The sequence below is a fragment of the Anguilla rostrata genome, chromosome 6 (assembly GCF_018555375.3).
Source record: "Anguilla rostrata isolate EN2019 chromosome 6, ASM1855537v3, whole genome shotgun sequence".
NCBI lineage: Eukaryota > Metazoa > Chordata > Actinopteri > Anguilliformes > Anguillidae > Anguilla > Anguilla rostrata.
Window position 1 is genome coordinate 25,731,545 of NC_057938.1, and position 27,652 is coordinate 25,759,196.

Here is a 27,652-nt window from a genome sequence, read left to right on the forward strand (position 1 = left end):
CACAATACAAATAAAAGTTGACTTGATTCTGTATATGCATAACAGGTTAGGCAGTACACAGCTGTGCTGTCTCTCAAGGGTTACCTCCGCACTACAGTCCCGCATTGGCAACAGCAGTGACAATCTGGTCATCTGCACACTAAAAGAACATGTTACCCTCACTCCATGGCCTTCTGCCCACGTTAACACAGCTGTTAGCAAATCAGAACTAATCACCACATTTATGTTTCACCTCTTTCCAGAAAGTACTGTATATTCATGTTTTTTTTTTTAATTGGTAGGTGCACAGATCCACGTTTTTATTATTTAAGGTTTGTGAAATAAATTACACTATTTTACTTATTTGGGTAAACTTTATCTTACCCACAAACATATAGTACATTAATGGGGCGAAAATATATCTGGATAAGTTTGTAAAATTCAATGTTTTACAAACAGGCCTTATTTAACAGGCCTAAATATTTGTATAGGTAGCCTAGCTGTTTTGTTTGAGCTATCTATCCTGCATTATGTACATGTTAGAAGGTATTTGTATTTTGTAACTGTAGGTTATAATCTGTGATGTACGTTATGTTAAAAATAAGTCATTAAAACATATTAGACTACATAAGTCTTATTAAAACTGATACTTTTTTTTATGATGATCCGTTAGCACTAAATATCTATATAGTCTGATCTGGATAATTTGATAGCACAGCTATTACACCTAAATATGTGGTAGTATGACACAGCTATGTATTATTGTACTGTAGTATAATTGTGATGTCGAATGTTAGAATAAGCATTAACATGATGACCAAGTGTTGGCTACCAGGTAGATAGTACTTCTAATATCTTCTTGGCATTTTTGGACTGTCACACTTGTTTGATCGGATGCTGTTATTGCAGATGTCAATTGGGATAATTATTGACTGTGGGACTGGAGCATTTGTGATGATGAAATCGGCAGGAAAAAAGAAATGTAGCACAATAACCCAGTTTGGGGCGTTATTATGTGGACGTGTGAAGTTGTATCTGAATTTTGTGTGTTTACGTTGTGGTTATTTCCGTAGGAATCCCTGAAAAGTACCGAACTCTCGGTCCTGTATAGGTATGGTTCATGCCCCACCAAGCCGTAATTTGGCGGACGACATACCTACCAACACATCCACATTTTCAGAGGAGCACGCACGATAACTCATTCTCATAATTCTCTCAGTCAGGCACGGCAGAGCCACATCCCACACAATAGGCTTACGTCACTAATGCGCACTCACACACACGAAGGACCCCTGCGACTTTCAGCGCTCGAAACAAATTTGAATGCGGATTTTGGTTGATGTCAATAAAATAGTGGTCTTTGACTATTGGTTTATCACAGAAAATAACGGACTAAATCAGATTGTTCCTTAATGTAAACAGACCACTTTGTTAGGATGGGAGACGAACACTGTAGTCTTTTAGCTAGGTAGCTTGGTAGCCTAAATAAGTAACGTTAGCTACGTTCAAAACAAATAGCACTAGCTAGCTAGCTTGTAGTTCGTTTTCTAGTTTGCGGTCTCGGCTGGCTAGCTAGCTAGTTAAGATAAACAGGTAGATTTATAGATACATCTTTTAAACGAGACTAGTTTTGCATTTTACTTATTTACAGAATTAAGATTAAAACATTTCTGACATTGGAGCCCTGTGTATCTGGCATCAAGTGGAACTGGTGTGGGCGAATGAGACTTAAAATCTAGCTAGACTGCAAGTGACGTGAACCAATTGTATTTTATTAAGCCACAAGACAACGCGCAGAGGTAACTTAAACTGTCATTTATATAATTCGCACCATTGTTGTCCTAATCTGTCCCTCTGCCTGGCTGCCATTGGATGCTATTGTACATTTTAGTGAAGCTAGTAGCGAGCTGTTTATGACTTAGCGAGATGGTGACTGACACTAGTTTCAACTTTGCATGCAGCCAGAAGTTCCATTTACGTCCCCCAGTGGAGGACAGCCTCCGTACACTTCAGGAGCCTAATACATTATTGAATAATAATTATTGCAAATAGTTAAACTATTTTAGATGCTTAATATTCGTGTATGCCCAGCAAGTAAACAGCGATACAGTATCAGTCATCATAGTTGCAAACGTGGTTGTAGTGTAAGGATGTTTCCCCCCACAATGGTCAAATAAAAACAATGTGTTGATAATGTGTAATTGCAATGTGTTTTAGCTTTAAAGCATTCTGGTTTAGGTTCGTTAATGCATGCATGGGTGAGTTGGACATGACTAGTATCGGTGGAAAGCCGGACTTGTGTGTGCTGAGCAGTTGAACACATGGTTAATGACCGAGTGCCTGTGTATCTCACAGCCATCATGAAAAGGCGAGGGGAGCTGGGAGACCCTCTAAAGAGGAAGAAGAAGCGTTGTGAGGAGCCCAGCTCTGACGATGACAACAAATCGCACCCGGCCACTAGCCAGGGTAAGGCAGACAGCACATGGAGATGGTGCATTGAGCTGCTATCCCTGACACCTCCTGGGGTTTATCCAAGCCACCTGCTGCTCTAAGGAGCTGATTACATGTTCTGTCCTCACAAATACAGAAGGTTGCGTAATATTTGACAGACTGGGACACGTTAATCACAGTCCACAAATCCCAGCAGCATTTTATTCTTTGATGAAATGTCTGGCACAGCACACTCAACACAAAGTCCTACCAGTCTGTAGAGCCTCTTTCCTAATATGTGTGTGGGTGTTTGTGTCCCAGACTCTAGTCAGAGTGACTCCTTCAGCGATGCTGAAGAACCCAGACCAGGGTTCTCCATGCCCTTGCTATCTCAACATGCACTGCAGACAGAAGAGTCCCAGGAGAGTTCCTCCAACAAGTTCTCCATCTACAACAGCGTGTCACAGAAACTAATGGTAAAGTGTGTGTGCACCTGTGCCTTGAAGATGCAGGGTATAGTATACCGGACCGTATTTCAGTAACTTCACTGTCCGACTCCTGGACTTACAATGACCCTGACAAGATGTACACTCAAATGTGAGATAAGCCAGTTACTGTTGAATTATGATCTTGTGAATTATGATCCTGCTCCATGTGGAGGGAAAATCAAACCAGCCCAATCACTGACCCATAACATAAACCTGGCTAAGCGTGCTTGAAACAATCAGAATGCAGCACACAAAATCTCACAGGCAGAACTTATAGCTTGCCTTTCCAGACTCTCTGGTGTCAAACTACAGTCCTGAAGGGCCACAGTGCCTGCAGGTATTTGTGATTTCCTTTCGGTCGGTAGCCGAAGTGTGTTGATTATTCAGCCAATCAACATCTTATTACTGAAACCTACTGAAAACCAGAAGACACTGCTACCCTCCAGGACTCGATTCTAGATTCTGTCACCTGTGCTCTAGAGGCAGAGAACATAACATAACAATGAACAGACCATTCAGCCCTACAATGCTCACCATTTTCCTATGGTTAAAGTGTACCTAGTACTCGGGTTACCTACAGACTAGATAGTATCTAGCACCATATAAGCCTGATATTGAAATATTGAGTTTCTGCCTCTACTAAATGACCTAGCAGGCTGCTCCACGCTGTGACTGATGTCAGTGTGAAAATGCTTCCTAATGTCTGTGTAGAAATAACCTTTTGTCAATTTCCATTTATTCTCCCTCGTTCTAATAACAGAACTCAGCCCGAAGAATCTCTTGTAGTTCACTTTATTAATCCCTTTTATGAATTTAAAAGGCTCAATCAAATCGCCCCTAAGTTTCTTAAGAACCTGGGGGTTGGCCTTCTGTCAAAGCCTCAGAATCCATGTTTTAGTTGATTTCAGCATTGAGTGTTCACCACTTCACTCCTGCCTGCAATTAACCGGTCCAATGTCTGCGTTTTTTTCCTCTCTCCTCGCCTGCATTGACCCCAGGCCAAGATGGGTTTCCGGGAGGGGGAGGGTCTGGGGAAGTTTGGCCAGGGCCGGAAGGAAATCGTGGAGGCGTCGACCCAGCGCGGGCGAAGGGGTCTGGGCCTCACGCTGCGGGGGTTCCAGGGGGAGCTGAACGTGGACTGGCAGGATGAGCCCGAGGTAACCTCACACTCACCAGAGCAGTCCCTTTACAGTGCACTGGACACATGAAGTCATTTGTCATTAGTCATTTGTCTAGAGAGATTTACGCTGTGTACTTTTAAAAGTATGATATTCATACAGCTGGATATTTTACTGAACATTTGAGTTTAAGTTACTTGTGCTCAAGGGTAAAATGGCATCTGGCAATCAGACCTGTTACCTCTGGTGTACAAGCCCAATTCCTTAGCCATGTTTCTATTGAATCCTTATTAATGAAGAAATAGTGATTTTTGGACCGTAAATGTCCAGTATTTGTATAGTATTTGTTATTTCTGAACATTCTGTCCTGCTATCAGCTGTGAGAATGCAAGAGCTCTTGATTAGTGTGTTTATAACATACTCAAGTCCTCTGCTTCTGGTTCAGATATTTTGGGTTTGAAAATCAGCGTTTCCTGATTTAATGGGGAGAGATCACATCTCCCGTTTCAGACATTGTAGCAGCCACGCTTAGCACCTGTGTCCTCTCTCTGTCCCAGCCTAGTGCAGTGGAGCAGGTTGACTGGTTCCCAGAATGCTCCACTGAGATCCCTGACGCAGACGAGCTGAGGGACTGGATGACTGTGGGAATGGTATTCACTTGAACCCAATTTTCTTGTAGACCTCCCGGCATGTGTATTGTTGTGTCCCAACAGATAATAATAATTATAATCATAATAATCTTATGTACAAGAACTTGGAAACATTTATTTTTCACTTCTTGTACATGTGCAATTTTGCACTTACCTATGGTCACATGACTACCAAGTACACTTTGAATTCATGACTACCAAGTACACTTCGAATTAACCTCATCGTTTTTACCCTCGTGACTCATATTATTCACTGTTTACCTGTATGTTTTCTGTTAAATGGTGGGTGTGTTACTGTTTTCCAGAGGAAGTTGAAGATAGAAGACGAGACAGAGTTTTGCTCTGAAGACCTTTTGCACAGCCTGCTGCGGTGCAAGGTGAGCGACTCCTCTGATATACAGACTCCTCAGTCTCAGAGTAGTCAGTCATAGAGTTAGGATACTCTAAAGAGCGTAAAAATGAAGCTGCTTAACAAAGCTTAAGGAGGGGCTGCTGGGTGGCTCATCCTGTTAAGGCACGGCTCTAGTGCATGGGTGGACCCCACAACCAAATCCAAACCTGACCACCACCACCACAGGGTGGCACGTGATTGGCTTTAGCATTGCCCTGGGTTGGAATAGCTTCAGTTGCCAGGACGATGGGGCCTCATCACGCATTACGCCCCTGCTGGTCGATTGGCGCAAGTTCATCCGCTGTGCTCAGGAGCTTTCTTCTCAAGTTTGTGCAAGCCCAACTTGTGAACTATGGTGCGATAAGAAGTGGCGGCTGACATTGCGGCTCAGGCGAGACCGCATTCTCCGCACTCTCCCAAATCAAAAACAGAGATCGCAATGGGCCTGCAGCCTGATCAAGACCGGGCGTTCGGTAGGAAAAGAAGAAAAAGCATTCAAAAAACAAAACAAGACTTCATTTGCACCAAGGGCTAGAAGCCTCAAATTTGGTTGTTGATGCTTTGCATGAGTAGTAACTATGGGCAAAATTATGCAAAAATAACTCCTATTCTACTTAAGAGGGAACTAGAACTATCCACACTGTAGGACAAATGAGAATGAGAATGAATATAAAATTACATTTTAAATGAATAAAACAAAAAAAGCAGCCCAGTCTTTATGGAGGCATGATACTAGCCACAACAAAGTAAAGTCATATACAAGCAGACTACAGTCCTCCAATGTGAAAGATCAGTCTCAAAGGCTGATTAATGTCAAATTTTGGGTGTTTAATAATACATGTTTTATAATGTTGTTTGGTCAACAAACTTTATTTTACAAATTTTGATAGATACTCATGGGCATGCCAAATTTTACTGATGTGTCAGGCCGTTTATGAAAAGACACTGTTGTAACCCATAGCAACGGTGATTCCACGTGCACGTTTCTCTGCAGACCGTCTTTGATGACCTGGAGGGAGAGGAGATGCGTCGCGCTCGGACACGGGCCAATCCTTACGAGACGATCCGCGGGGCCTTCTTCCTCAACAGGTAAAGCACAGGCGTAAGCGACACGTCGCTCAAGAGAGAGGTAGCTTCCAGGCATGGGTCAAATATGTACAGATACATGTTTATGTATTTCTTTTTTTTATAGATGTATCCCTTTTGTGCTTTCTTCCTAATTTTTGAATGCCCAGTCAAATGTGTTTGTGTGTATGTATGTGTGTGTGTGTGTGTGTGTGGGTGTGTGTGTCACTGAAGCCTCCAGTGTTAATGTGGGTGAGCACAGAGTGCCTTCTCTGGAGTCATATGATGCCATTGGCTTCATGGCACACAGCAGCTTGCTTGGATCAGGCGATTCATCTGTGGTAGCTGGTGTACAGTGAGGTGCTGTCCCAGTTCTGCTGGGACTTGTTACTCTACCCTTAATTGATCAGTTACAGCAGTTGATTACACCATTAGCTTACCTCACCTGGTGGCTGACCAGGACCAGGGCTGCAGACACGAGTATGATTCCTAACCATTACTGACAGTTTTAAAAGAAACATCTATTGTCACCAATCTTTTTTATAAGATTACATGTGCACAATTTTGGTTAGTAACATGCTTAGTTGAAAACTGCAGCAGTGTTTTCAGATTTTTATCATCGAATAAGTAAAAGCACTTGGGGTGTGAAATTCTGACCTCATTTAACATAATAGTACGCTGATGGTCATTCTACTTGAACATTGCATTGCAGACAGAATCTTGGCTCTGCTACAGTGACAGGGTGTGTAGGTGAGCTCACCTGCACTCAGGCTTGCTTTGAAATGCACTAATTCTGTCGGCCCTCTTTTTTCCTGCAGAGCCGCCATGAAGATGGCCAACATTGACCACGTCTTTGACTACATGTTCACCAACCCACGAGACCCGCAAGGAGTGAGTCTATCCCCGTTTGCATGAGTCTGTGGTGCACAGATTAGCCTATTCCTGCATGTCTCTGTTTGTACTGACTAATCAAGGATTGTGTTACTATGACTAATTTATTTGTCTGGATGCAATGTTCCATGTGGACTTCCTGCACGGTAGTTCACGGCACTGTTTCTTCCATGGCATTAACAGAATTCTGAAGTCAAATTCTGCAATGCAATCATTTGTTTGGTTGTACCAGACTCTCTATGGTTGGCCGCTCCAGTTAATCGCATCCAGTGACCTTGCTACATGCTCAGCTAGAGCGGCTATAGAGCCACTCAGCAAACGTAAGTGAGTTACGGGCAACAAAACCATGTGACATAAAAGCAGTTTCCCACTTGATCCTGGCCTTTGCAGTCCTGTGGTACAGTAGCTCTACATTTTTCTCTTGACTATGTAACAGGCTATGTTTATGTAACTGGACTCTTTTCTTTATTGAGCTGGCTTTGTAGTATTCCTTATGTAGTACTTAGCTATGAACCCGAAAATGAAATTAATCTTTGTCAAAGCATTCGAAACAGTAAGATATAGCTGATGTACTATTGAGAATGTATATATGTGCATATTTTATTTATTTATTTTTTAAATATGTTTTTTGGGCTTTTTCAGCTTTATTAGATAGGATAGTGTAGATAGACAGGAAGAACTAGGAGGAGAGAGAGGGAGAGACATGCGACAAAGGTCGACGGTCGGATTCGAACCGCCGACATCGCGGCTCGCAATGAGCATGTGGAAAGCGCTCTATGGGCTACACCACTGGAGGCCTCTACGTGCACATTTTAGACATAAATATCATAAATATGTATAGTTCAGAAAGATGTGTGTGTTGGTAGTTTCGCTTGATAGCGTCATGTGCTGCAGCAGACTGTGCTGAGTCAGAGTCTGACGCAGACGGCTGCCCGCCCCTCTCTGTGCCCCGCGCAGAAGCCGCTGACGCGGGAGCGCGAGGGGGAGCTCCTGTACTTCGGGGACGTGTGCGCCGGGCCCGGAGGCTTCTCGGAGTACGTGCTGTGGCGGAGGCGCTGGCACGCGAAGGGCTTCGGTATGACGCTACGCGGCCCGAACGACTTCAAGCTGGAGGACTTCTTCGCCGCTCCCAGCGAGCTGTTTGAACCTTATTATGGTAAGAGCACAGGTATACAGTGCAGGTTCTGCCAGTCACTCTAGTATGCCCCATGCTTTTTATGTATGGAATGCATTTAAAATCTTTTATCTTAATGATTGTATGTACACATTTCTTTAACCAGCTTTAACCAGTTAAACATTTCTTTAACCAGCTGCTTGCCCAGGGACTACAGATGAAAATTTACAAAAATGTTATTAAAGGCATACTATGCAGGATTTTTTAGCCTGTGTTCACAATCAGAGAAGTCTACTCCTCCATCTTCAGCCCCGCCCACTCACTCCCAAGTACCTGGCCGAGTTACAGACACACAAATTCATTAGAAACCTTCAGTAAATGTTTGGGGCCATGAACCGGACATGTACAAATCATTTGAAAACGACATTCTGGTCAAAAACTGGATGTCTGACAACCCTAGATGCATAGCTAGAGGTAACGGCATATAAACTTTCTTCTTACCAAGCAGAATTCCTGATTTGTTTACATTCTGGACAGATGTAACTGCAAGCTGCATCTATCGCTGTTTCCGTCGCAGCACCTTTGACACAAGCCACAGCGGAAGCGTTGTCCTAAAATGTATTCTTACCATGGGAAGCGTAGAAATGTGTTACCACGGCACCACAATTATATTGAGAAATATAATCTTTGGGGGGAAAAGCGAAGTGTTTAAAACCATAAAGCCACCCCCTTAAAAAAGAAACAAAGAAAAGATACACGTGAAAGGTTAAATATAGACTCAGTCTGACTTTGACAACTTTGGGACCAGACTGGGTCACATTTTAGTTAAGTATGATGGAGTACCATACTACAGTAGGAAAGAACCTTATTACAGTAGAGTACTGTACTACAGTTAAAGCAACCCTTACTACTGTAATGGAGTACCATAATGCAGTACCATACTACTTGCATTGGGAAGAAAGAAAATTGGCCACACGCACATCGATAAAACCTGTTGAAATTTCATGCTTTTTTCAGCTTGGTCTGCTATCACCCACTGTTCTCATTTGTTTGTCCCAGGAGAGGGAGGCGTGGAAGGAGACGGTGACATCACTCGTCCAGAGAACATCAGCGCCTTCCGGAATTTTGTCCTGGAAAGCACAGAGCGACGGGGGCTGCACTTCCTAATGGCGGACGGGGTGAGCGGACGAAAGACTTGCCCAGTCACGCCCTTTACCCCGTTTCATTGCTCTGATTGGTTAGAAATGCATCGTTCTGATTGGTGACACGTCACACCGCAGGGGTTTTCGGTGGAGGGACAGGAGAACATCCAGGAAATCCTCAGCAAGCAGCTGCTACTTTGTCAGTTCCTGACAGCTCTGTCTACCCTCAGAACAGGTACTCTCTGTTTCCCACAGTCCTCAGTAGTGGTTTACCCTATTTTTACCTTTATTTTTTTTTTAAACTGCTCACAGCTCGAACACCATTGGTTGACACACCTCAGCAGTGGTTTACCCTATTTTTACCTTTATTTTCACAAGAAAAAAAACGACCATTGGTTGACGCGCCATTGGTAGATTTGTATTTTGAAGCACCACAGGTGCACTGGTATTTCCCTGCTTTTATGGTGCTTGCTCTGGGTGGATGGGTGGAATATCGGCTGGATTGTTTGTCTGAGGGTGTGGATTGGCACAAGTACATGCCACGCTGGTACTTCAATAGTCTCCAGTGATTGAAATTATGTGTTAGCATTACCTGGATACTTGAGGTGGCGATAATAAAAAATAGTACATTTATTAATTATGTTGCAGTTTCCCACTCACCATGATCAATTGTCAAATTCTCATGGACTTTTTCCTGAGTTTCTGAAATGAATATTCTGAGGTGAAGTGCATGATGAATTATAAATGGAAATTGATCTACTTTTTCTCACAGCCCCAAGCCTCTCTTTAATAATTTGCTTTTCTCAACTCTCAGGCGGTCACTTTGTGTGCAAGACGTTTGACGTGTTCACCCCCTTCAGCGTGGGCCTGGTGTACCTGCTCTACCTCTGCTTCGACCGCGTCTCCCTCTTTAAGCCCGTCACCAGCCGGCCCGCCAACTCCGAGAGGTCAGCCCAGCTCGCCTCTCAGACCGGGTCATTGGGTCAGCTCCACATTGAATTATGTCACCACTCTGACTGGGGCTCCCTCCCCCCCCCCCTCCCTCTCCCAGGTACATAGTGTGCCGGGGCCTGAAGCCTGGCTCGGATGCGGTCAGGGAGTACCTGTTTGCCGTCAACCTGAAGCTCAACCAGCTGAGGAACACCGAAAGGGACGTCAACGAAGTGGTCCCCCTCGAACTCATGAAGGGAGACGCGGACTTCTATCAGCACATGGTCACCTCCAACGAGAGGTAAAGGAGCGGGCTCTGGTTGCGCAGACACATGGCGACAGTGCGGTACAGTGGTTAGGGAAACGGGCTTGTCATTCCAAGAACGCCAGTGAATTTCCCAAATGGGGCGCTGCTGTTGTACCTTTGAGGAAGTAGCTTGTGTAGCTTTTATGGAAGTGGCCATGGATAAGACACGTGCTAAATGCCTGAATGTGAATGTACACGCCCATACATTCAGACTTATTCACTACAGATTCACTGTACCTGTTGGGGAGAGATACTGGTGGTGGTTGTTTTGGACTCCACCTGGCTTGTGTGGAACATTGGTCCCCTGACTCTTGTTTCTCCCGCAGCCACTGTGCAGTTCAAATAAAGGCCCTGGCTAAAATCCACGCCTTCGTCCTGAACACGTGAGTTACACATCCCTCTCAACGCGTGTCCTTGCACTTACACCTTTACCAACGCGTGTCTTTGTGTTCGTCACTGACTACCTGTTAGCCTACAGAATATTTACAAAACACCCTAGTGAACAACCTTCTATATTAATTTGGAGTTTTGGCTTATTTTAAACATCATTACTGACTTGTTAGTACTATATGGTTATATCTCATTTGGAATTTGTGAATATTCTAATAATGTATTTGAGCATTAAAAGAATGTTAGGCTATGTATGAATGCTGTCACTGTCTCCTAGTCTGTTGATTTGTTCGTATTTGTTGATGGTGTCTGTGTGTACTGGTGATTTTAGTGGCTGGTTACAGATTTCTTTGTTTTGTGGAAATGTAGTTTTACCATTAGTGCTTTACTGTGCTTTACCTGATTGTTTTATGTGTGTGTGCATGCATGTGTGTGTGTGTGTGTGTGTGTGTGTGTGTGTGTGTGTGTGTGTTTGTTTGTTTGTTTGTGTGTGTGTGTGTGTGTGTGTGTGTGTGTGTGTGTGTGTGTGTGTGTGACATACTCTGTGCCTGTTTTTCAGTGCTCTGTCTGAGGCCAAGCAGGCAGATATTCGTAAGGAATGTATGAAACTGTGGGGGGTGAGTATTGACAGGCTGATAATCAGTTATGTTTCTATACCTGTCTGCCACCAACTACAACCTTCAGTCTATTAATGTCCCTCTCTGTGTACCCTTTCAGATCCCTGATAGGGCCAGAGTGACTCCTGCATCCTCAGACCCCAGAACCAAATTCTACGAGCTCCTGAAGGTTAGGAACGTGTGTGCGCGTGTGTGTGTGTGTGTATGTGCACACGCGTGCCTGCATGCATTTGATTTCTTGTTTGTGTAGTGTATGTGTGCATGTGCGTATGTACATGCTTGTTTCATACAGAATTGACCACAAAATCATTTTGTTTCTGAACATGTGTGCCTCTAACTCTGTTCTTCTGTCTCAGGGCTCGGATATTAAGTCCCTCAACTCCAAGCCCACACCCCTGAACTCCAGCACAATAGAGAAGGTTCACCATGTCCTAGACTACCGCTGCATTGTGGGAGGCGGTGAGCAGCTCTTCCTGCTGGGCCTAGGGGTGAGTTTGGCTGGAGTATTACTGCATGAGAGGAGAGGAAGGTGATGGGCAGTTTCCACTTTCAGGTGTTGGATGATGAATTATATTGTACAGTGTCTTTATGAGGTCACAACTTTCACTGATTGTTGGAGGGTCAGAAGTACCTTTATTCTGTGCTGGTGGTTGGCTGACAGTTGGCTCTGTTATCACCCAAGGATGGGAGGGTTTCAATCGGCTCAGATTACAGCATCTCACTGCTCACTAGTGACCCCTGCTGGTCAGTCAGGCACCTGCAACTCCACCTGTTAAGCTGCTCATGAAGTGTCTTCTATTGTCTCGTGTCAACTGTCAGTGCAACTGTTGCAAACTATGGCGTGATAAGAAGTGGCGGTTGACGCCATTATTTCGGAGGGGAGCGGGTACTTGTCTGCGGTCTCCTGAATTGCTTGTGGATGTTGCAGCTGTGAGTGCTGATATATGTGTGATTGGGAATTCCAAATCGGGAATGAAAATGGAGAAGCTTTCAGAGTTATAGAAAGCAGTGCTTTCACAGCATAACAGTAAACATATTTCACTGCAGTATTATTATATCGCAATCTCAGAGTCAGAGTCATTCACAGTGAAGAGTGGAAGATCACCTCAGCCACCACCAATGTGTTCACTGACAGTACTTCAGTATTATTCTACAATAACTGGAGAACTGCTACTGAGCTGTAAAGCAATATGTAATGTGTATAGTGCATTTAACAACCTCAAAGCGAGAGTTGTGTAATATACCAGTATTGAAGAAATACTGTGGTACCAAAATTTTAAACCAACAAATGTTTTTACCAACAGTTTTCCAAATTTGAAAGTACGCACCTAACATTATGTTATATTGCAATGAAGTGATTGGCATCCTTTGCAAAGAAAATACTGTGCCTTTAAGAAATTAATGTGCTTTAAGTATTTTGCCAATTAAGCCAACGATAAAGGTGATCCTGACAAAATTATTACGGTGCCCGTTTGCAAAGAGTGTTTGAAAGTTTGTCTCGCCAAGGGAGGTAACACGTCTTGGCTGACCAGACGTCCTGTTTTTCCTCTTTTTGAGATCTATAGGCTAATACCCATCCAGACAGGACTTCTAAATTCCTAAAAATATCCCATTTTGGTCATTTCATAGACCATATATGAACAAATAGCCTAGTACTATATTCATAACACCCGCCCACCCATGCTCTTTTTTGAAGTCCACTGTGGTCACCCTAAACAAGTCCAACCTAGTAAAGCATCTGTCTGACATGCACCCTGATCTGTTCATGAAGTTCAGATTCTGACAGGTGTGATAATAACAGATAGAAACATGACACGTGTAGATTAAGGTATTTCATGGTTTAACAACGGTTCATAAGCAACTCTTGAATAATTTCATTTCTGATTTTGTGTTCAAGATATTTAGTTAATAAATATTTTTGAAAAGCTATGTTAAGTTCACGTTAATTTTTTTTTAGCAATTCCTGGTTATCAGTTATTTACCCTGGTATTGATTTGGTGTCGATATCAAAATACCAAGGCTGGCATCAGTATCAAAGTCAAAACTCTGGTTTCGGAACGGCATTACTTCACAGTTAAGGAGGGGAAAGTCTCTCGACCACCGCCAGTGTGTAGCACCCACCCGTGTGATGCACAGCAGCCATCTTGCCAGAACACACTACCTGAAATGGTGAGGGAGGGAATTATTAAGCCAGCTAAACTTTGCACACCGGAGTAGTTACTGAAATGGGGCGTTCCTCTCAGCTGATTGCTCCTGTCCGTTCCCCTGCAGAAGTCTCAGATGTACACGTGGGACGGCAAGCTCCCGCTTCGCTGGAAGAAGCTGGACTTCAAAACCGAGCTGCCCCGGGACACCGTGCTGAGCGTGGAGATTGTACAGGAACTAAAGGGCGAGGTGCAGTAACGTCGCAGGGTCCAAAAACAGCCTTCACACCAATAGGAAGGGTCCGTGTTACGTTTATGAGCGCTTTTAAAATCACCAGCTGGTAAAAAAAAGGCCATCCCACTTCTTGATTTTCTAAATCTTCAAGTCAGAATGTAAGCAGGACAAAACCTGATTGTAGACCTCCAAGGAAAGCCAGGGCTGGGACTGGTGTTTCTGAGTGAGGAGCGTCCTTTATCCCAGTTAGCAATATAATACATCCTGGTTAGTAGATACTATATACACTGGTTAGTAGAGGCTATATCCTGGATCTTGGATGGGGACAGCTATAGTCCTTTAGACGGTGTAGTTCTTTAGATTAGACAAAGCAGTCGCATCTCAAGATGTTAGTGCCGTGTGTAGCCATATTTTAAAATGATGTACATTTGACACGTTTAAACAGCATTTTAATGTGGCAGAAACAGGAACTAAAGTCATTGTATGTCAGTCTTGTTTTTCATATTTACTTCAGGGTCTACCTGTGACTTTGCACAGTTACACCCTGACACGCTGGCTTCTACATTTTTAGCTAAGGGTCTCCACCTCTAAGACTCCTAGAGGAATTAATCTGTAGCCTGACTGTTAATGTCTTCCTGGTTTCCCACAGGGCAAGGCTCAGCGTAGAATCAGTGCAATTCATGTCCTGGATGCTCTGGTGCTGAACGGAACAGATGTCCGGGACCAACACTTCAACCAGCGGTCAGTCCAGTGAGATATGAAAATCTCATGTGCCTGTTTTTCAATAGAGACCTGTAAGGCAGTCTTCACACATGCACATTGCATACCTTATCTGATATTCTTTAAACATTAATGTATACCAGACCCCTAAAAAATAACCAATCTAACTAGTCATTACATTTTCACTCATGTCATTCAATTTTAGCACACAGATGCAATCTTTTGTCATTGTAATGGGCTTGTGTGACTGGTTAACACATAAAATGTTATAGCTTTAATGTTATAGGAGAGTCTGCTCCTGTCCCATCTGTTGAGACATCCTCTTCTTAATCTATTTCCTGGTTGGATGCTGTTTGTACTGACAGCTGTATTGTAGTGGGTGTACCAATCAGAATATTGCATTTGTTTACTGAAAATTGTCACTGCTGCAGTGGACATAACAGGCCATGAGATTCCTTCTCATTCAGATGTTGACACTCACACATTCCCATCTAGATCTGCAGCACACCAAACTAGTTAGACAATCTCATTCGTAGTTGAGGATTCAAAAATTCAACTGTCTTGGTTGATTTTTTAATGAAATATGTTGGGCTGAATAACAGAATCCAGATGGCAGAGAAGTTTGTGAGAGCAGTGTCCAAACCCAGCCGGCCGGAGATGAATCCAATCAGGTGAGTTAGCGGGCACCTAGGCACCTTGTTCCCCGTCCGTCTGCTCCAGGGTCGGGGAACTATGTTCTTGGAGGCTGTATCTTCCTGGATTTCCTGCCAACCTCTGCTCTGTTAATTAGTTAAATCATTTATATGATCTGACTTTTTATGTACATGTATTAGGCCCGGAAATGTACAGTAACGTTAATTATTATATATTTTTTGAATGCAATAACAATCATTGCCACCATGTGGTGTATTGCTTGTTTAAAAAAAAAAAAAAAAATGTAATCATACCTGATGCCTACGGCCACAAGTTTGTCTCCATCCTGTGACCTGAAGTTTCTGAGACATTTATAAAAATAATTAGTTGATCTAATATGGGGGAGTATGAAGGAAGGAATATGAACATGGATGGAAGTTTAAATGATACGAAAAGCATGTCTTTGAGCCAGTGGTCCTGGTCCTGGAGAGCCGCAGGGCCTGCTGTCTTTCGTTGTTTCTTAGTACTTGAGTAGCACAGCAACTAAACATTAAAGCCTTTGTTTACAGTTAATTAGGGTAATCTGTTTTTTTGGGGTCTGAACCAGTCACAGATCTTAAGGAAAAAACTAAAACCAGCAGATTCTCTGGCTCTCCAGGACCAGGATTGAGTATCACTGCAGTAAGAAAGAGAAATGCATCCATATAAAGCAAGTCTTTTTTGTTTTAGCCCAGCACTGATTCTACGTTCTAAGGTCTTGTTTGAAGACCATGTTAGTTCATTAGTTGAATCATGAATTAATTTATTTTTATTTAACATTTTAAATAAAACTGGCAGAGCACTGATGTGCTGTGTGAGAAAACTAGGGGAGACAAACTGGTGGCTCTACTGATCTGGTAGTGAACACCAAAACTTCAGAGGCCACATGAAATGCTTCCGGAAAAAAAACATCACCAGTGCTATCCATTGGGTGTTGGTAAGACAGCCAATCAGCAGCAAAGTCTATAGTTTCCATCTGATCGTGTGACATGCTATTGTCAATCACATGGAAGCTGGAAGGCCTTGCTGGTGATTGGTTGGCCTATCAACACCCAATAGATATATACTGTGATGTTTTTCCCCGGAAGTTTGGATGTTTACCACCCATCAGGCATGATTAAAGAAAGCAATGAAAGAAAGCTGATACACCTCATGGTGATGATTGTTATTATGCTTTAAAAATATTTAATTATGAACCTTGTATTACTGTATATCGCCTGGCCCTAACATGTGCAGTAGGCTGAGGAATGAGAGCTGAAGACTTATTGTGTCATTACACCAAACATTTTACTGTGGTCTAATCTGTGAGTGTTGCAGATGTTCGCTAATTTTGCCAGGTAATGGGTGGAAATAAAAACCCGAAGCGGATACAGCCCTCCAGGAAACGGGTTCCCCACATTGTCTCTTGTGAATGACCCACACACACTGTCTGGAATGTCAGTTGTTGGACAGAATTTGAATTCTCTCTTTTTTTAGAGTAAAGGAAGTGTACAGGCTGGAGGAGATGGAGAAAATCTTTGTCAGGTAAGACAGAGAATGCCTCAAGCCAATGAACCCCAGTTTCTGACTCAGACCAAGTTAGTCTGACCCTTTCCCCAAGCCATTTTGTAATTCATACAGTGCCCGCCAAAGTTCTGGAAACAGAGTGAAATTTATTTTTTGCTATGTAGTTCAAGCATTTTGATCTGAGATCAAAACACGATTATGAGACAAAAGTAAAATCAGCTTTTATTTTATTGTATTCATGTGCGTATATGTTTACCATTTTACAGAAACAACTGTTTTTGTGTTGAGTCCCCCAACTTTCAGCTGTGCAAAATGAAATTAAGGGATGACTGGTGCTCAGGTGTTTCCTTTGGTATGGATTATTCATGCATAAAAGAGAAATGAGTGTCTCGTCTTGATTTTAGCATTTGTTTTCATCTGTGGAGATTGCATTTGGAATTAGGCATACACCATCATAAAGACCAGAGGACTATCTATGGCTGAAAATCAACTCATCTGTAAGCTGAGAGAACAGAAGAGTTCATTAGGAAGGATGGTGCATACACTGGGTATATCAGGTGCAGCAGTTTGGTAGGTTTTCAAAAAGAAAGAATAATAAATGAGCACGGTACCAGACTGCCAAAGAAACTGCAGTTGATGATAGACAAATCCTAAAACCTAAAGAAAATCCTTAAAACAAAGGTCAGTGACATCACCAGCAGTCTCCAGAGGGCAGGGGTGAAAAGCCACCATACGCAGAAGACTTCAAGAGCAGGATTTTAGAGGCTACACAGCAAAATGCAACCCTTTCATCAGCAGAAGACCGATTTCCTCTGGCTACGTACACAGAAATTCCTCCAACCTTTTCGGGCAGTGCTTCATCCTGCTGCAAGACAATGACCCCAAAACTCACTGCCTACATAACCAAAGCATCCATCAGTGGGAAAAAGTGGACAGTTTGGGACTGGCTAATTCATTTGCCTGATTTAAATCCAATCAAGTGTACATTTGACATTCAGGAGACTGCAGAAACCCCTTGAAACAAAGATCAACTCAAAGCCACTGTAGTGAAGGCCTGGAAAGGCATTGCCAAGGAAAATACCGAATGATTGCTGATAAGTGGGTCATAGACTTGATGCAGTTATTGCATTTAAGGGCTATGCAACCAGATATTTGACTTTATTGCTTTGATTTACTATTAAGTTCATCCGGGCAACTCAACATAAAAACAAAGCATAAAAATAAACAAAAAATAAAAAAGCTGTTTCTGTAAAATGGTAAAACATACGCATGTAAATATCATGAAATATAAAATGATTGACTGTACTTTTGTCCTATTCATCTTTTGATCTCAAATACAAATGCATTAATTATATAGCAAAAAAAAAAAAGAATTTCACTGCACTGTTCTCGTACTTTTGGAGGTCACTGTGAAAAAACTGATTCAAGGTCAAAGTTTGAATAATTGGGGGGACTCTGACTGTAAGTGAGGTAATGTCAGCCATTCTGAGAAGGCTGTGTGGATTAGGCAGTGTACGCGGTGAAGATGAGAAATGAAAATTAGAAGTTGTTAAACATTCAAACTGTGACAATAAGTTGTTTTTGGTACAGATTTTGCTCCACATGTTTGGAGCGGATATGTTTGAATTGCGGATTTCGCTCATGGGTTTAGCCTCATGGCTGTGGTCTGCCCCCAGGCTCGAGATGAAGGTGACCAAGAGTTCCGGAGGCGTTCCTCGTCTGTCCTACACCGGCAGGGACGACCGGCACTTCCTCCCCACCGGCCTCTACATCATCAAAACCGTCAATGGTGAGTGTGGGGGGGAGGGGCCAAGTGGCTTTCTGACGCCTCTGACTGGAGGAACGACTGGGCTGGACTGATTTCATGGACCAATGCTGTGTTCATGTTTCAGGGATGTAATTTTTCTGTATCAATTAGGAAATAATTTTTCAAGGGATTCTCAGACCCTAACAGATGACTTGGGTGCTTCATAGGCACACATAAAAAGCTTGAGCAGTCTGGCAGTTGATAGTGTGACAGATGTTTTCACTATAAAGCAAATCACTGGTGGCCCCAGAGACATTGGAGTCTAAAAACTCAATATTTTCTCTGTGTGTTACTCTGTGGTTCTGTCTCCCTCACTCTTTTTACTTTTTCTCCTGCCCCCCCCCCACTGGGCTGCCAGACCCGTGGACCATGGCATACAGTAAGAACTCCAAACGCAAGTTTTTCTACAACAAGGTGACAAAAGACTCCACCTATGACCTTCCACCCAATGCCGTGGCCCCCTTCCAGTACGTATGACAGCATGGGTACCTGGGCTTAAACACATATCTGAGAATGAACCTCCATTAATTCTGGATTCAAAAATGTAGTGCCGTTTATGTAACACTGAATTTGTGAAACGTGTGTGATATGTAGTTATGTCTGTCTGAAACATATATGGTTTACTGTGTATAAAAGAAATGTGTTCAAATTCAGTGCTACATCAACAGCAGTACAAGTACCTAGTTCTAATATATTTTATATCTGCATTTGGGCTCATTGCTATTATTCCTTTCTCACATAGGAGGGATCTCGAAACTCAAAGCTAAAACAGAATTTGAGATCCCTGTTTTGGATGCTACTTTTTTCAGGCTTGAAAATGAACAGCAGATGCTGGTATTGTAATTACTCCCAATGTTCTCTCCACAGTGTCTGTCACTTTGAGCGACTGTTCTGGGCATGGGAGGAAGGGGTCAAAGTTCATGACTCTCAGACTCGGGTGGACCCTGAGAAGCTGTCCAAGGAGGATGTGCTGGCCTTCATACACCAGCACTATCAGCCCTGAGGCAAACCAGGGCTGTTCTGAAAGACAATGTCCACCCAGTAACCCCAACCCTGTTTGGGCTAGTACCACATCCTTCCTCACTAAAAACTGCTTATATGGGTGCCCCCTCTGCACACAGTTTCCTTTCTGAGAGTGATGAGAGTTCTGCGAGTATCTGTCTTTCTGAGCTCATCTGCACTGGTCATGAGATCACAGTGGCTTATGTTCACAATTTCCCAATCCGCTGAGTGCTTTTATTTTATTACATTTCTCTTATTAGCTTGAGGGCTTGTCAGTCAGGCTGTTATTGTGCACAGTCACTTACCAATAATCTCACAATCAGTCTTGGTGAGCTCTGAAATCTGTGCATCTGCGGAACTCTTCTCCATGTTTTTATCGCAGCCTCCTCCCAGACATCTGTTCCGTGTGTGGACTCAGTGTGCTCCAACACCACACCCTGACCAAACTCTTTCCTCCTTTCAACTCTAGTTGATGAAGGGGTAAGTTCCTGCTCATATATCAGCCCTGGTTGAACTACTGTGCACTGACGCCGATTGTACCGGACAGAGGAATTTCCCCGCGTGCCTCAAATCTCCTACTAGAAGTAGATCAGTTTGTGTTTTGCACTATAGACAGTAGAGGGGGTCAGCTCTTCCTTCCAAGGTCTGTTTGCTTTTCTGCCTGCCTCGGATGGGCCAGTACAATCATGCTCTCAGAAATGAAAGCCATCCTGTTTAAATGGGAGTAGCGAATCTCACCACATCTCAACACAGCGTTATGTGAGATATATGACTCAGATTTGCGACTGGCTCATCATGGAAGAGGCTTACCCAGCCTGCGCTCGGGTCCCGCTCTGTCCTGCTTCCCTCCTTTCACACTGGTTTAGGTTTGTCTTAAAGGTTCCTTTGTAATGTAATACTGAAAGTACACGGATATCCAGAAAATAATAAAATGATTGGTTTCAAACCTGATATTCCTTGCCAAGGCATGGCAAAAAAGTACTGCATGCTGGATATGATGCCATTTACCCTTTACAGTTATTAATAACCTGTAGCCTGTCTGTGTCACTGGGGTCACACATACTGCAGTAGCAGATTTGTATTTGTATGTGTCTACAGAAACTATTAGCCTAATAGCTGCATGACTTGTTTGGGCTCATATACTAAGGAACAGACTTTAAGGGTCACTGGGCAGTAGGCTGATAACCCCGTAGTCATGAATCGTCCCTCATCCATTAGCAGCTTGGTCTCATATAAGGTCAGCTCACTCCACTGGAATATGACGCATGATATTTAATGTAAAACTGTAAGATAGTAAACCATTTTTTAAATTTACTTAGCTGTACGCTGTGTTACTAAGGACAAAACCGCAAGCGCCCATTCGGCCAGCGGAGGCGCTGTTGTGCAGTGAGGTGGGACTGTACCACAGTCACTGCTGGTCACCCTGCCTGGGTAGCGCTACGGGCAAGTGTGCATCAGCCTGTGGAGCTGTCAGCCAGTGTGACACTTGCACATCATGATTAGAGTCTAGACTGCAATAAGAACTACTGCCTTAGCTGGACACACGGTCTACTTTCTTCTCTGTTTTCAGGTGGAAACGGTGTCTGTTAAGGAGAATGTCTATAGTTAGTTTACTTATATAGGGGAGAAAACCTGAACCTGGATGGAACTCTGAACACATCACTCGCTACACTGACAGCATTACACAGTACACGTATCCGTTTCTGCAGCTAATACTGTTCACACCTGTAACAATGTGACTGGTCCTTTCACCAGTGGAACCGCTTAAAAATTAATATGAAGGAACACTTGTGGGCATATGGATTATAATTTTATCCCAATATAGCCGTTTCACTACATCCTCAAAATCTTGGCACATATAGGCAACTGCATGAAGCTTGCTGGAAGTTTTCAGGCCTACAGCCAGTGTTCACATTGAAGTGGGTATTTATGTAACAAATCACACCATAATTTTAGGGAAAGCAGCGTTACTTCAACAAGCAACCTTTATAGCGACATACATTCTTGGAGCCAAATATAAGCACAATCAAGTGTTCCTGAATTTCACAATCCAATGTAAAACACTGTCACTTAGGGTCCTATTCAGACATTGGCAAATTTACACCTGCTTAACACTTTAAGTGGCAGCTCAATGCAGCAGGTGAGCTTCTTGCATCCAAGTGTAGTTTTTAAAATATATTTGTGCATATATGTTTATTTGATTTCTAAATATAGTTTCCAATTGCACAAATGAGACCTTGAAACGAAAACAGCTCAGTCACTTGTTAGAGCTACCAGTTAAAGAATTTCTTGCCAAGTCAAAGTTAAGACTTTTTTAAAGCAGGTACTTTGACTAGCTGATGTCCATATCTTGGGTATTGGGAGGCATTCCATGTGTGCAGCTGGATACAAATACTGCCACTGGAATTCCACTTTCTGCATACCTACTACCTACAACTCCTCTAAGCACAGATGAAACATGAAATACTTAAACAGGCTGCTTCTGCACTGCATTCAGTAAAATACCACTGCAAGTCATCACCCTAAAACTGAAAATTATATGAAAAGAATAAGACCACAATTAAACAAAACAGGAAACGACGTCCTGCACACGAGTCCATATTTGGCACGTAACTCTAAACTGGCTGCCAAGGCACACAATTTTGGAATTAAGTTCACTTTGCATGCAAGTATCAGTCTGAATAGGTCCCTTAGTGCTTAACTTAATTAGGTCAATTTCTCTGACATCTCAGATGATGTGCAATGAGAAGCATTATAGTGGAAATGTATCCAGTAGTAATCAAACACTTTGTCCATCATTGGCTTTTGCTTTACATGTTTTCAAAATCTTCATAGCTAGTACAGTAGCATACTGGCATAAGAAAAACGACAGTTGAATCTTACAAAATAAATACCACTAATTGAGTTGCTGCATATGCCACCTGCACGTACAAAATATGGCCACTAGGAAGGATGTTAAAGTGTCTTCCTTTCGACATCTATTTTAACTGCAGCTTTTACTCTGAAAGTCTCATGGGAAGGTCCATGTATCCAAACTTGGGTTAACAGCATTGATGCATGATTACATAATCAGAAAGGAAACTAGTATTTCATCTCAAGTACTGCAGGTATAAGGTGTGACCAGTTTCAACTCTGAAGTAGTACCAATGTCTCCCCACCCAGCATACTGACACTGGCTTGAGCAGCCATTTGGATGCTAAAATGTTTAAATGGTGTTGAGTTGTAACAGGAAGAGCCTTTACAAAGTTCTGACTGTATAAATTGCTCAGTACAAAACATTATTGCAGCACCATAAGGCAGACAGAAATACAATGACAGAAAAGAGAGGACTTGGTTTAAAAAAGTCAAAGTAGATGAAGTCTCTGGTAGTAATGGAAGACTCTTAACAAGCACAGTCCTTCCTGGACACAAATGGGAAATTCCAGGCCTCAAAAGCCTTGAAGACTCAATTGTCCTGAAGGCTTTAGTGCAACTATAATAACCATTATTCTGCATGATTCCACTGGTCCTTATGCTGTACATGTAGAACAGTTACAGTACCTTTCCATTATAGCCAATTCACACATGGAGCATCGGCTGACTCGGCTCCCTCACACAGACACTCAAGGGCCCCTTGAACCCCAGCTAGTGGAGTACAAATGAGTCAATAGTTTAGCTGGAGGACTGGAACTTCCCAAGGCTGCAGTCAAGAATGTGATACAGACTATGTGACAGACACCAGAGATGTATAAAAGCACTTCAAACCTTTACAGTAATTTTGGCACCATGTTTTTACATTTCACCCATGCACTCCTCCCCACCCTTCTCATCATTAAAACACCACCTAACTCCATCATCAGCATTATACCAGTGTACTTTTAAAGGTCCTTCTCTTTGCAGAAATATTTACTGGGTGACCAAGTCTGTGAAGCACCATGGTAATACACAACTGCATGTTGGGCAGTGTATAGCTGGTGTTTAGGGGGCTAATGTACAGGAAAGGTATGAGGCAAAAGAAACCAACACTGACATAAAGTTCATCCAAAAAAAATATGTCCACTCACATGCTCTGATGTGATTTCTACAGATTAACCAGGAAATAGTGATTTTCAGACCCTAAATTTCAAGCATTAGGTTTTATTTATGAATGTTTTCTTTTGATATACTGTAAGCTGTCAGAATGCTCTTAATGTGTGTTTATGGCATAAACAATTCCTTTGCTTCCAGTTGAGACATTCAGGGTATGAAAATAGGTATTTCCTGACCAATCGTGGACACACAGCATGCCTTCACAGTAGATTAGGGCCTGGCAGAGGAGGCCCAGGACACAGAACTGGGTGCTAGCTGTTGAAGGCATAGTAGAAGAGGGCGCTGATGAGCAACAGGGCAACCGACAGCAGCATGTTCCTCCTGTTCTCTCCACGCAGCTCCTCCAGCTGGTTCTCTGCAGGGAGAGACGGGTAATCAGAGACGTCATTTTTTATCAGTCAGGAAATACTAACTTTCAGACCATAAATTTCTCAACCAGAAGCTCAAATATGTCAGCCATAAGCATCAGGAGCTTTGACACTCCTTGACAGTCAACAGTCAAGAGAATGTACTGTAATATAGGCAAATTGTATTGGCCCCAGAAACATTTAAGGCCATTAAGATTTCCTCATGAATCAGGGGTAAAAAAGTCACATCATTAGTCAGATTTCCAGACTGACATACACAACTACCAGATGTATGTTTTCACACACAGGACATGCACATATTAAAGGGAAACAGAAACCTCTCTCACCATACTTCTGGATTCTCTCTGTCATAATCGTCATTTCATCTTCTAGAGCTTCTCTATTCGAGGAAGAGAACAGGTAGGATAGCGTTAAGGTTTGCTTTTCACATTTCACCAAAATCATCCTGTCAGGATGATGATACAGGATTGGGCATGAATTCATGGTTTGAGCATCAAGTTTTCATCTTTTATATATCGCCGTGTGCCACATATTGCATACTGCAATACCCGGAGGTACTTGCGCGTACCCGGACCCCAGTATCCTCCTGTGCCGTCCTTTCCCAAGATGCCATCCAACAAACTGAGGCCAAATTGTTCACCAAGATCTCAGGTCAGGGTTTTTGCGCACAAGTAAATATACCTGAGGGCTAATTACACATCTCATGTTGCACTGTGTGTGCCACATCTCCAGCATCACTCACATTACCTTATAAAGACACATCAGAGGTCAGCCCACACTGATGACGGCCTGGCTGATAAAACAAGCTAAACCTGTTTTATACAATATGTAAAAACTAAAAACATCTCTTGACTTACTGTTTTTGTTCAAAGTGTGTCACCCATTTTGAAATGTAATATACAGTTTATGGATAACTCATCTAAGAGTTAGTATATAGAGGAACAGGTCTGTTTAAGTTCAGGACAATTCAAGTAACGGTCTGATTTTAAAGGACTTCTGGCAGAGAGTCGATCACAGCTTATGAGTAGCATTATGCAGATTTCTGCAGTAATGAAATTGGAGTCAATTCCATTGCAATTCAATATATTTATTAAGTCAACAGAAAAAAATCCATTAGAATATTATGGTCATCAATTACTTCAAGAATTGTACTTCCAGTTAATTTGCTGAATTGAAACTGAATGGATCCCAACCCAGGTGCCCGCTGCCACACTGCAGGCAAATTAATCATGATTCTAAAGGCAGCTGGTCTGGTCCACACATTTCGTAGATGCAAGTCCTTGGTGCAAAGGTTATTTTTATATTTTATGCGCGCTTTGGTGCCATACAGGAATTAAAGTAGCTGTGTAAACAATTGGATCAAATTCGTTTTTACACCAAAAGCGGGGAAACGTTTCAGTGTCTTAACTCTGCTGTATTCACCTCTGCAGTAAAATGCTGTGCCTTGTGCAAATTTGGGATCATGGTTGCTCTGGCCAAAAATTTAAACATCGAGTCCGTAGACTGTCCCACCTTTCCTGGTCAGAAAGCTCCTCTCGGCGCCGTCTGAACTCCGCCCTTTCCAGGCTGTCCTCGCAGAGCGATTTGCGCTCCTCGATGCGGTCAATCTAGTGCAGTACATAAATCAGGGAATCACCGCAAGGTACGCCATTTGCTCCCATTTGTTATCAGACCAGCACGCTGCGTTCCTGCATGGTAATCTTCAGAAAACAATTTCCAGGAAGCTAGCAAACCATTAGTAGCGAACGTTCACACGTCCGAAAATGTTATTTCGAATGTGACAGTGCAGTCGTTATACTTAAAGTGCGCTGGCAACCGTGCGAAACATTTCAATAACATTATACGTTATGATACAGGGAAAAATTCAATGAAGGCTATCGACAGACAGATGTGCTTTATACGTTAGCTAAACTGTCAACGCATCCCACTACGATACATAAATAATGAAGCCAAATAATAATGCCAAAAGATATTCCTAACGAACCTCACTAGCGACACTTATTTTTTCTTTCTTTTTTTCTTTTGGTTTCGTCATTCTGCTCCCCTTTCTCTCAATACACACAAAACAAATAGACAGGTTATTCAGTCAGCTACACCAGAGACAAATGCTAAATTAACCGTACAGTCCTGGTTCTGTGGAATTAACCATTAACTTAGCCAAGCTGACACGCTCCCGGAAAACTGTAAAAATGCTTCTTGGGTAGGCTTATGAAAAGGTTCACACCGCCACCTACTGTACTGGAGTTTGGATAGCGCTGCCAGACCAATATTTAAATTGATAGTTCACTTGTCGGAGTTTTATGCAGTGTTCTTCAAAATTATGGTAGGCGAATGGTAGACTGAGATTTGTTATTTCTGCTATATACTTAAGACATTTGAATTTGAGATTAAAACGTGAATATGAAACAAAAGTATTGTCAATCAGCTTAAATTGTATGGTACTTTGTGCATATATGTTTTACAATTTTACAGAAACAGGTATTTTTGTGTGAGTCCCCCCCATTTTTGCTTTGGCTTGAGCATATATGACTATACCTATGTATCAAAACATAGATAATTGTCTACATTGTTCCAAGGTACCTTAAACTGGTTACCCTATCAACAGTTTTCCCATTTGTTACTGCTGATGGAAGCTGATATAACATGTGCCTTTTATGCAGATAAAACATCTCTGGTTTCACCCACATTACCTTCCAAAGTAGTTAAATGAAACCAGGGCAGTAACAAATTCATATATTATCTTTGTCTAAGGGTTACTTGTATTATAAAATAAGTATGTTCAGACACATCTATGATGCACTGTCTTTGCGCATATTTTCAGAATCCATGCTTCTCTGCCTGTATTTCTTCTAAAATGTGTTTGGGGCATTTCTGGGTATTATGCTCTTTAAAAAAAAACACAAATAAAAATCAGTCTCTAAAATGCTAAAATATGCTATTCGGCTTTATTGCTTTGATTTACATGTTCATGTATTAACTTAATTTTGCATAGCAAATGAAATTTGGAAGCCTCAGCCCAACAGCAGTTTCTGTAAAATGGCTATACATACACATGTAAGCACCATGAAATAAAAGCTGATTGTCTGTACTTTTGTCTTATATTCATCCTTCTTATCTTAAATCCAAATGCCTTAAATATAAAGCAAAAAAAACGAATTTAATTCAGCCGTTACCGTACTTTTGATCGACACTGCATGAATTGTTTAGGTTTTACTGGAGGGTTTTGATTGGCCCAGACTGTGTTTGTGTGCAATGAGGGATATCATACATATTTAGACACATACGTGTTTGGTAAAGCGGGCACATACATGCCCGCTTTACTGTGGCTGGTATTGGGACATTTGCAGGGTCTGAAGCAAGAAAATACACAAAACATTACAGCAACATTTTATTTATTTCCACCCTGGAAATAAGGGCTACAGACAATTACCTGAGGAGGAGACAATTACCTGACTAAGGAAACGAGGGAGCTCACAGCATTCAGAAAACATTTTGGATATTCCATTTTACCATGATGCACTTTGACCTGCAAGCAGCACCAGTCACATTTCAGAGGCTTATGGATAAGCTGCAGGACTCCAGAGACTTTTCAGTGGCATACCTGGGGAGACCATCTAT

General features: G+C 42.4%; 2 protein-coding genes across 2 annotated transcripts; one reads left to right on the forward strand and one right to left on the reverse strand.

Annotated features, from left to right (window-relative positions):
• The first annotated feature begins 1,245 nt into the window (after nucleotides 1-1,245).
• On the forward strand, nucleotides 1,246-20,549 carry cmtr1 (cap methyltransferase 1). The gene is made up of 24 exons (XM_064339219.1): nucleotides 1,246-1,778; nucleotides 2,335-2,445; nucleotides 2,731-2,885; nucleotides 3,896-4,054; nucleotides 4,573-4,665; nucleotides 4,971-5,042; nucleotides 6,051-6,145; nucleotides 6,940-7,012; nucleotides 7,970-8,168; nucleotides 9,186-9,304; nucleotides 9,407-9,503; nucleotides 10,083-10,215; nucleotides 10,320-10,499; nucleotides 10,832-10,888; nucleotides 11,455-11,512; nucleotides 11,613-11,681; nucleotides 11,869-12,000; nucleotides 13,784-13,906; nucleotides 14,541-14,632; nucleotides 15,214-15,282; nucleotides 16,760-16,807; nucleotides 18,466-18,578; nucleotides 18,955-19,063; nucleotides 19,464-20,549. The coding sequence occupies exons 2-24, from the start codon at nucleotides 2,340-2,342 to the stop codon at nucleotides 19,597-19,599; spliced, it is 2,487 nt and encodes an 828-aa protein (XP_064195289.1). The 5' UTR covers nucleotides 1,246-1,778; nucleotides 2,335-2,339; the 3' UTR covers nucleotides 19,600-20,549.
• Nucleotides 20,550-21,565: 1,016 nt separating this feature from the next.
• On the reverse strand, nucleotides 21,566-26,243 carry ccdc167 (coiled-coil domain containing 167). The gene is made up of 4 exons (XM_064339220.1): nucleotides 26,019-26,243; nucleotides 25,547-25,641; nucleotides 24,361-24,413; nucleotides 21,566-24,021 (listed from the first exon to the last, which is right to left on the reverse strand). The coding sequence occupies exons 1-4, from the start codon at nucleotides 26,067-26,069 to the stop codon at nucleotides 23,918-23,920; spliced, it is 303 nt and encodes a 100-aa protein (XP_064195290.1). The 5' UTR covers nucleotides 26,070-26,243; the 3' UTR covers nucleotides 21,566-23,917.
• Nucleotides 26,244-27,652: the final 1,409 nt, after the last annotated feature.

What these genes read in the sequence shown, in the direction of transcription:
- cmtr1 (XM_064339219.1), top strand. Translation starts at nt 2,340, where the DNA reads ATGAAAAGGCGAGGGGAGCTGGGAGACCCTCTAAAGAGGAAGAAGAAG. An exon ending in GGGGCCTTCTTCCTCAACAG is followed by an intron (nt 6,146 to 6,939) that starts GTAAAGCACAGG and finishes TTTTTCCTGCAG; the next exon opens with AGCCGCCATGAAGATGGCCA. An exon ending in ACTTCCTAATGGCGGACGGG is followed by an intron (nt 9,305 to 9,406) that starts GTGAGCGGACGA and finishes GTCACACCGCAG; the next exon opens with GGGTTTTCGGTGGAGGGACA.
- ccdc167 (XM_064339220.1), bottom strand. Translation starts at nt 26,069, where the DNA reads ATGACGAAACCAAAAGAAAAAAAGAAAGAAAAAATAAGTGTCGCTAGT. An exon ending in AAATAAGTGTCGCTAGTGAG is followed by an intron (nt 25,642 to 26,018) that starts GTTCGTTAGGAA and finishes GTACTGCACTAG; the next exon opens with ATTGACCGCATCGAGGAGCG. An exon ending in AGAGAGAATCCAGAAGTATG is followed by an intron (nt 24,022 to 24,360) that starts GTGAGAGAGGTT and finishes CTCTCCCTGCAG; the next exon opens with AGAACCAGCTGGAGGAGCTG.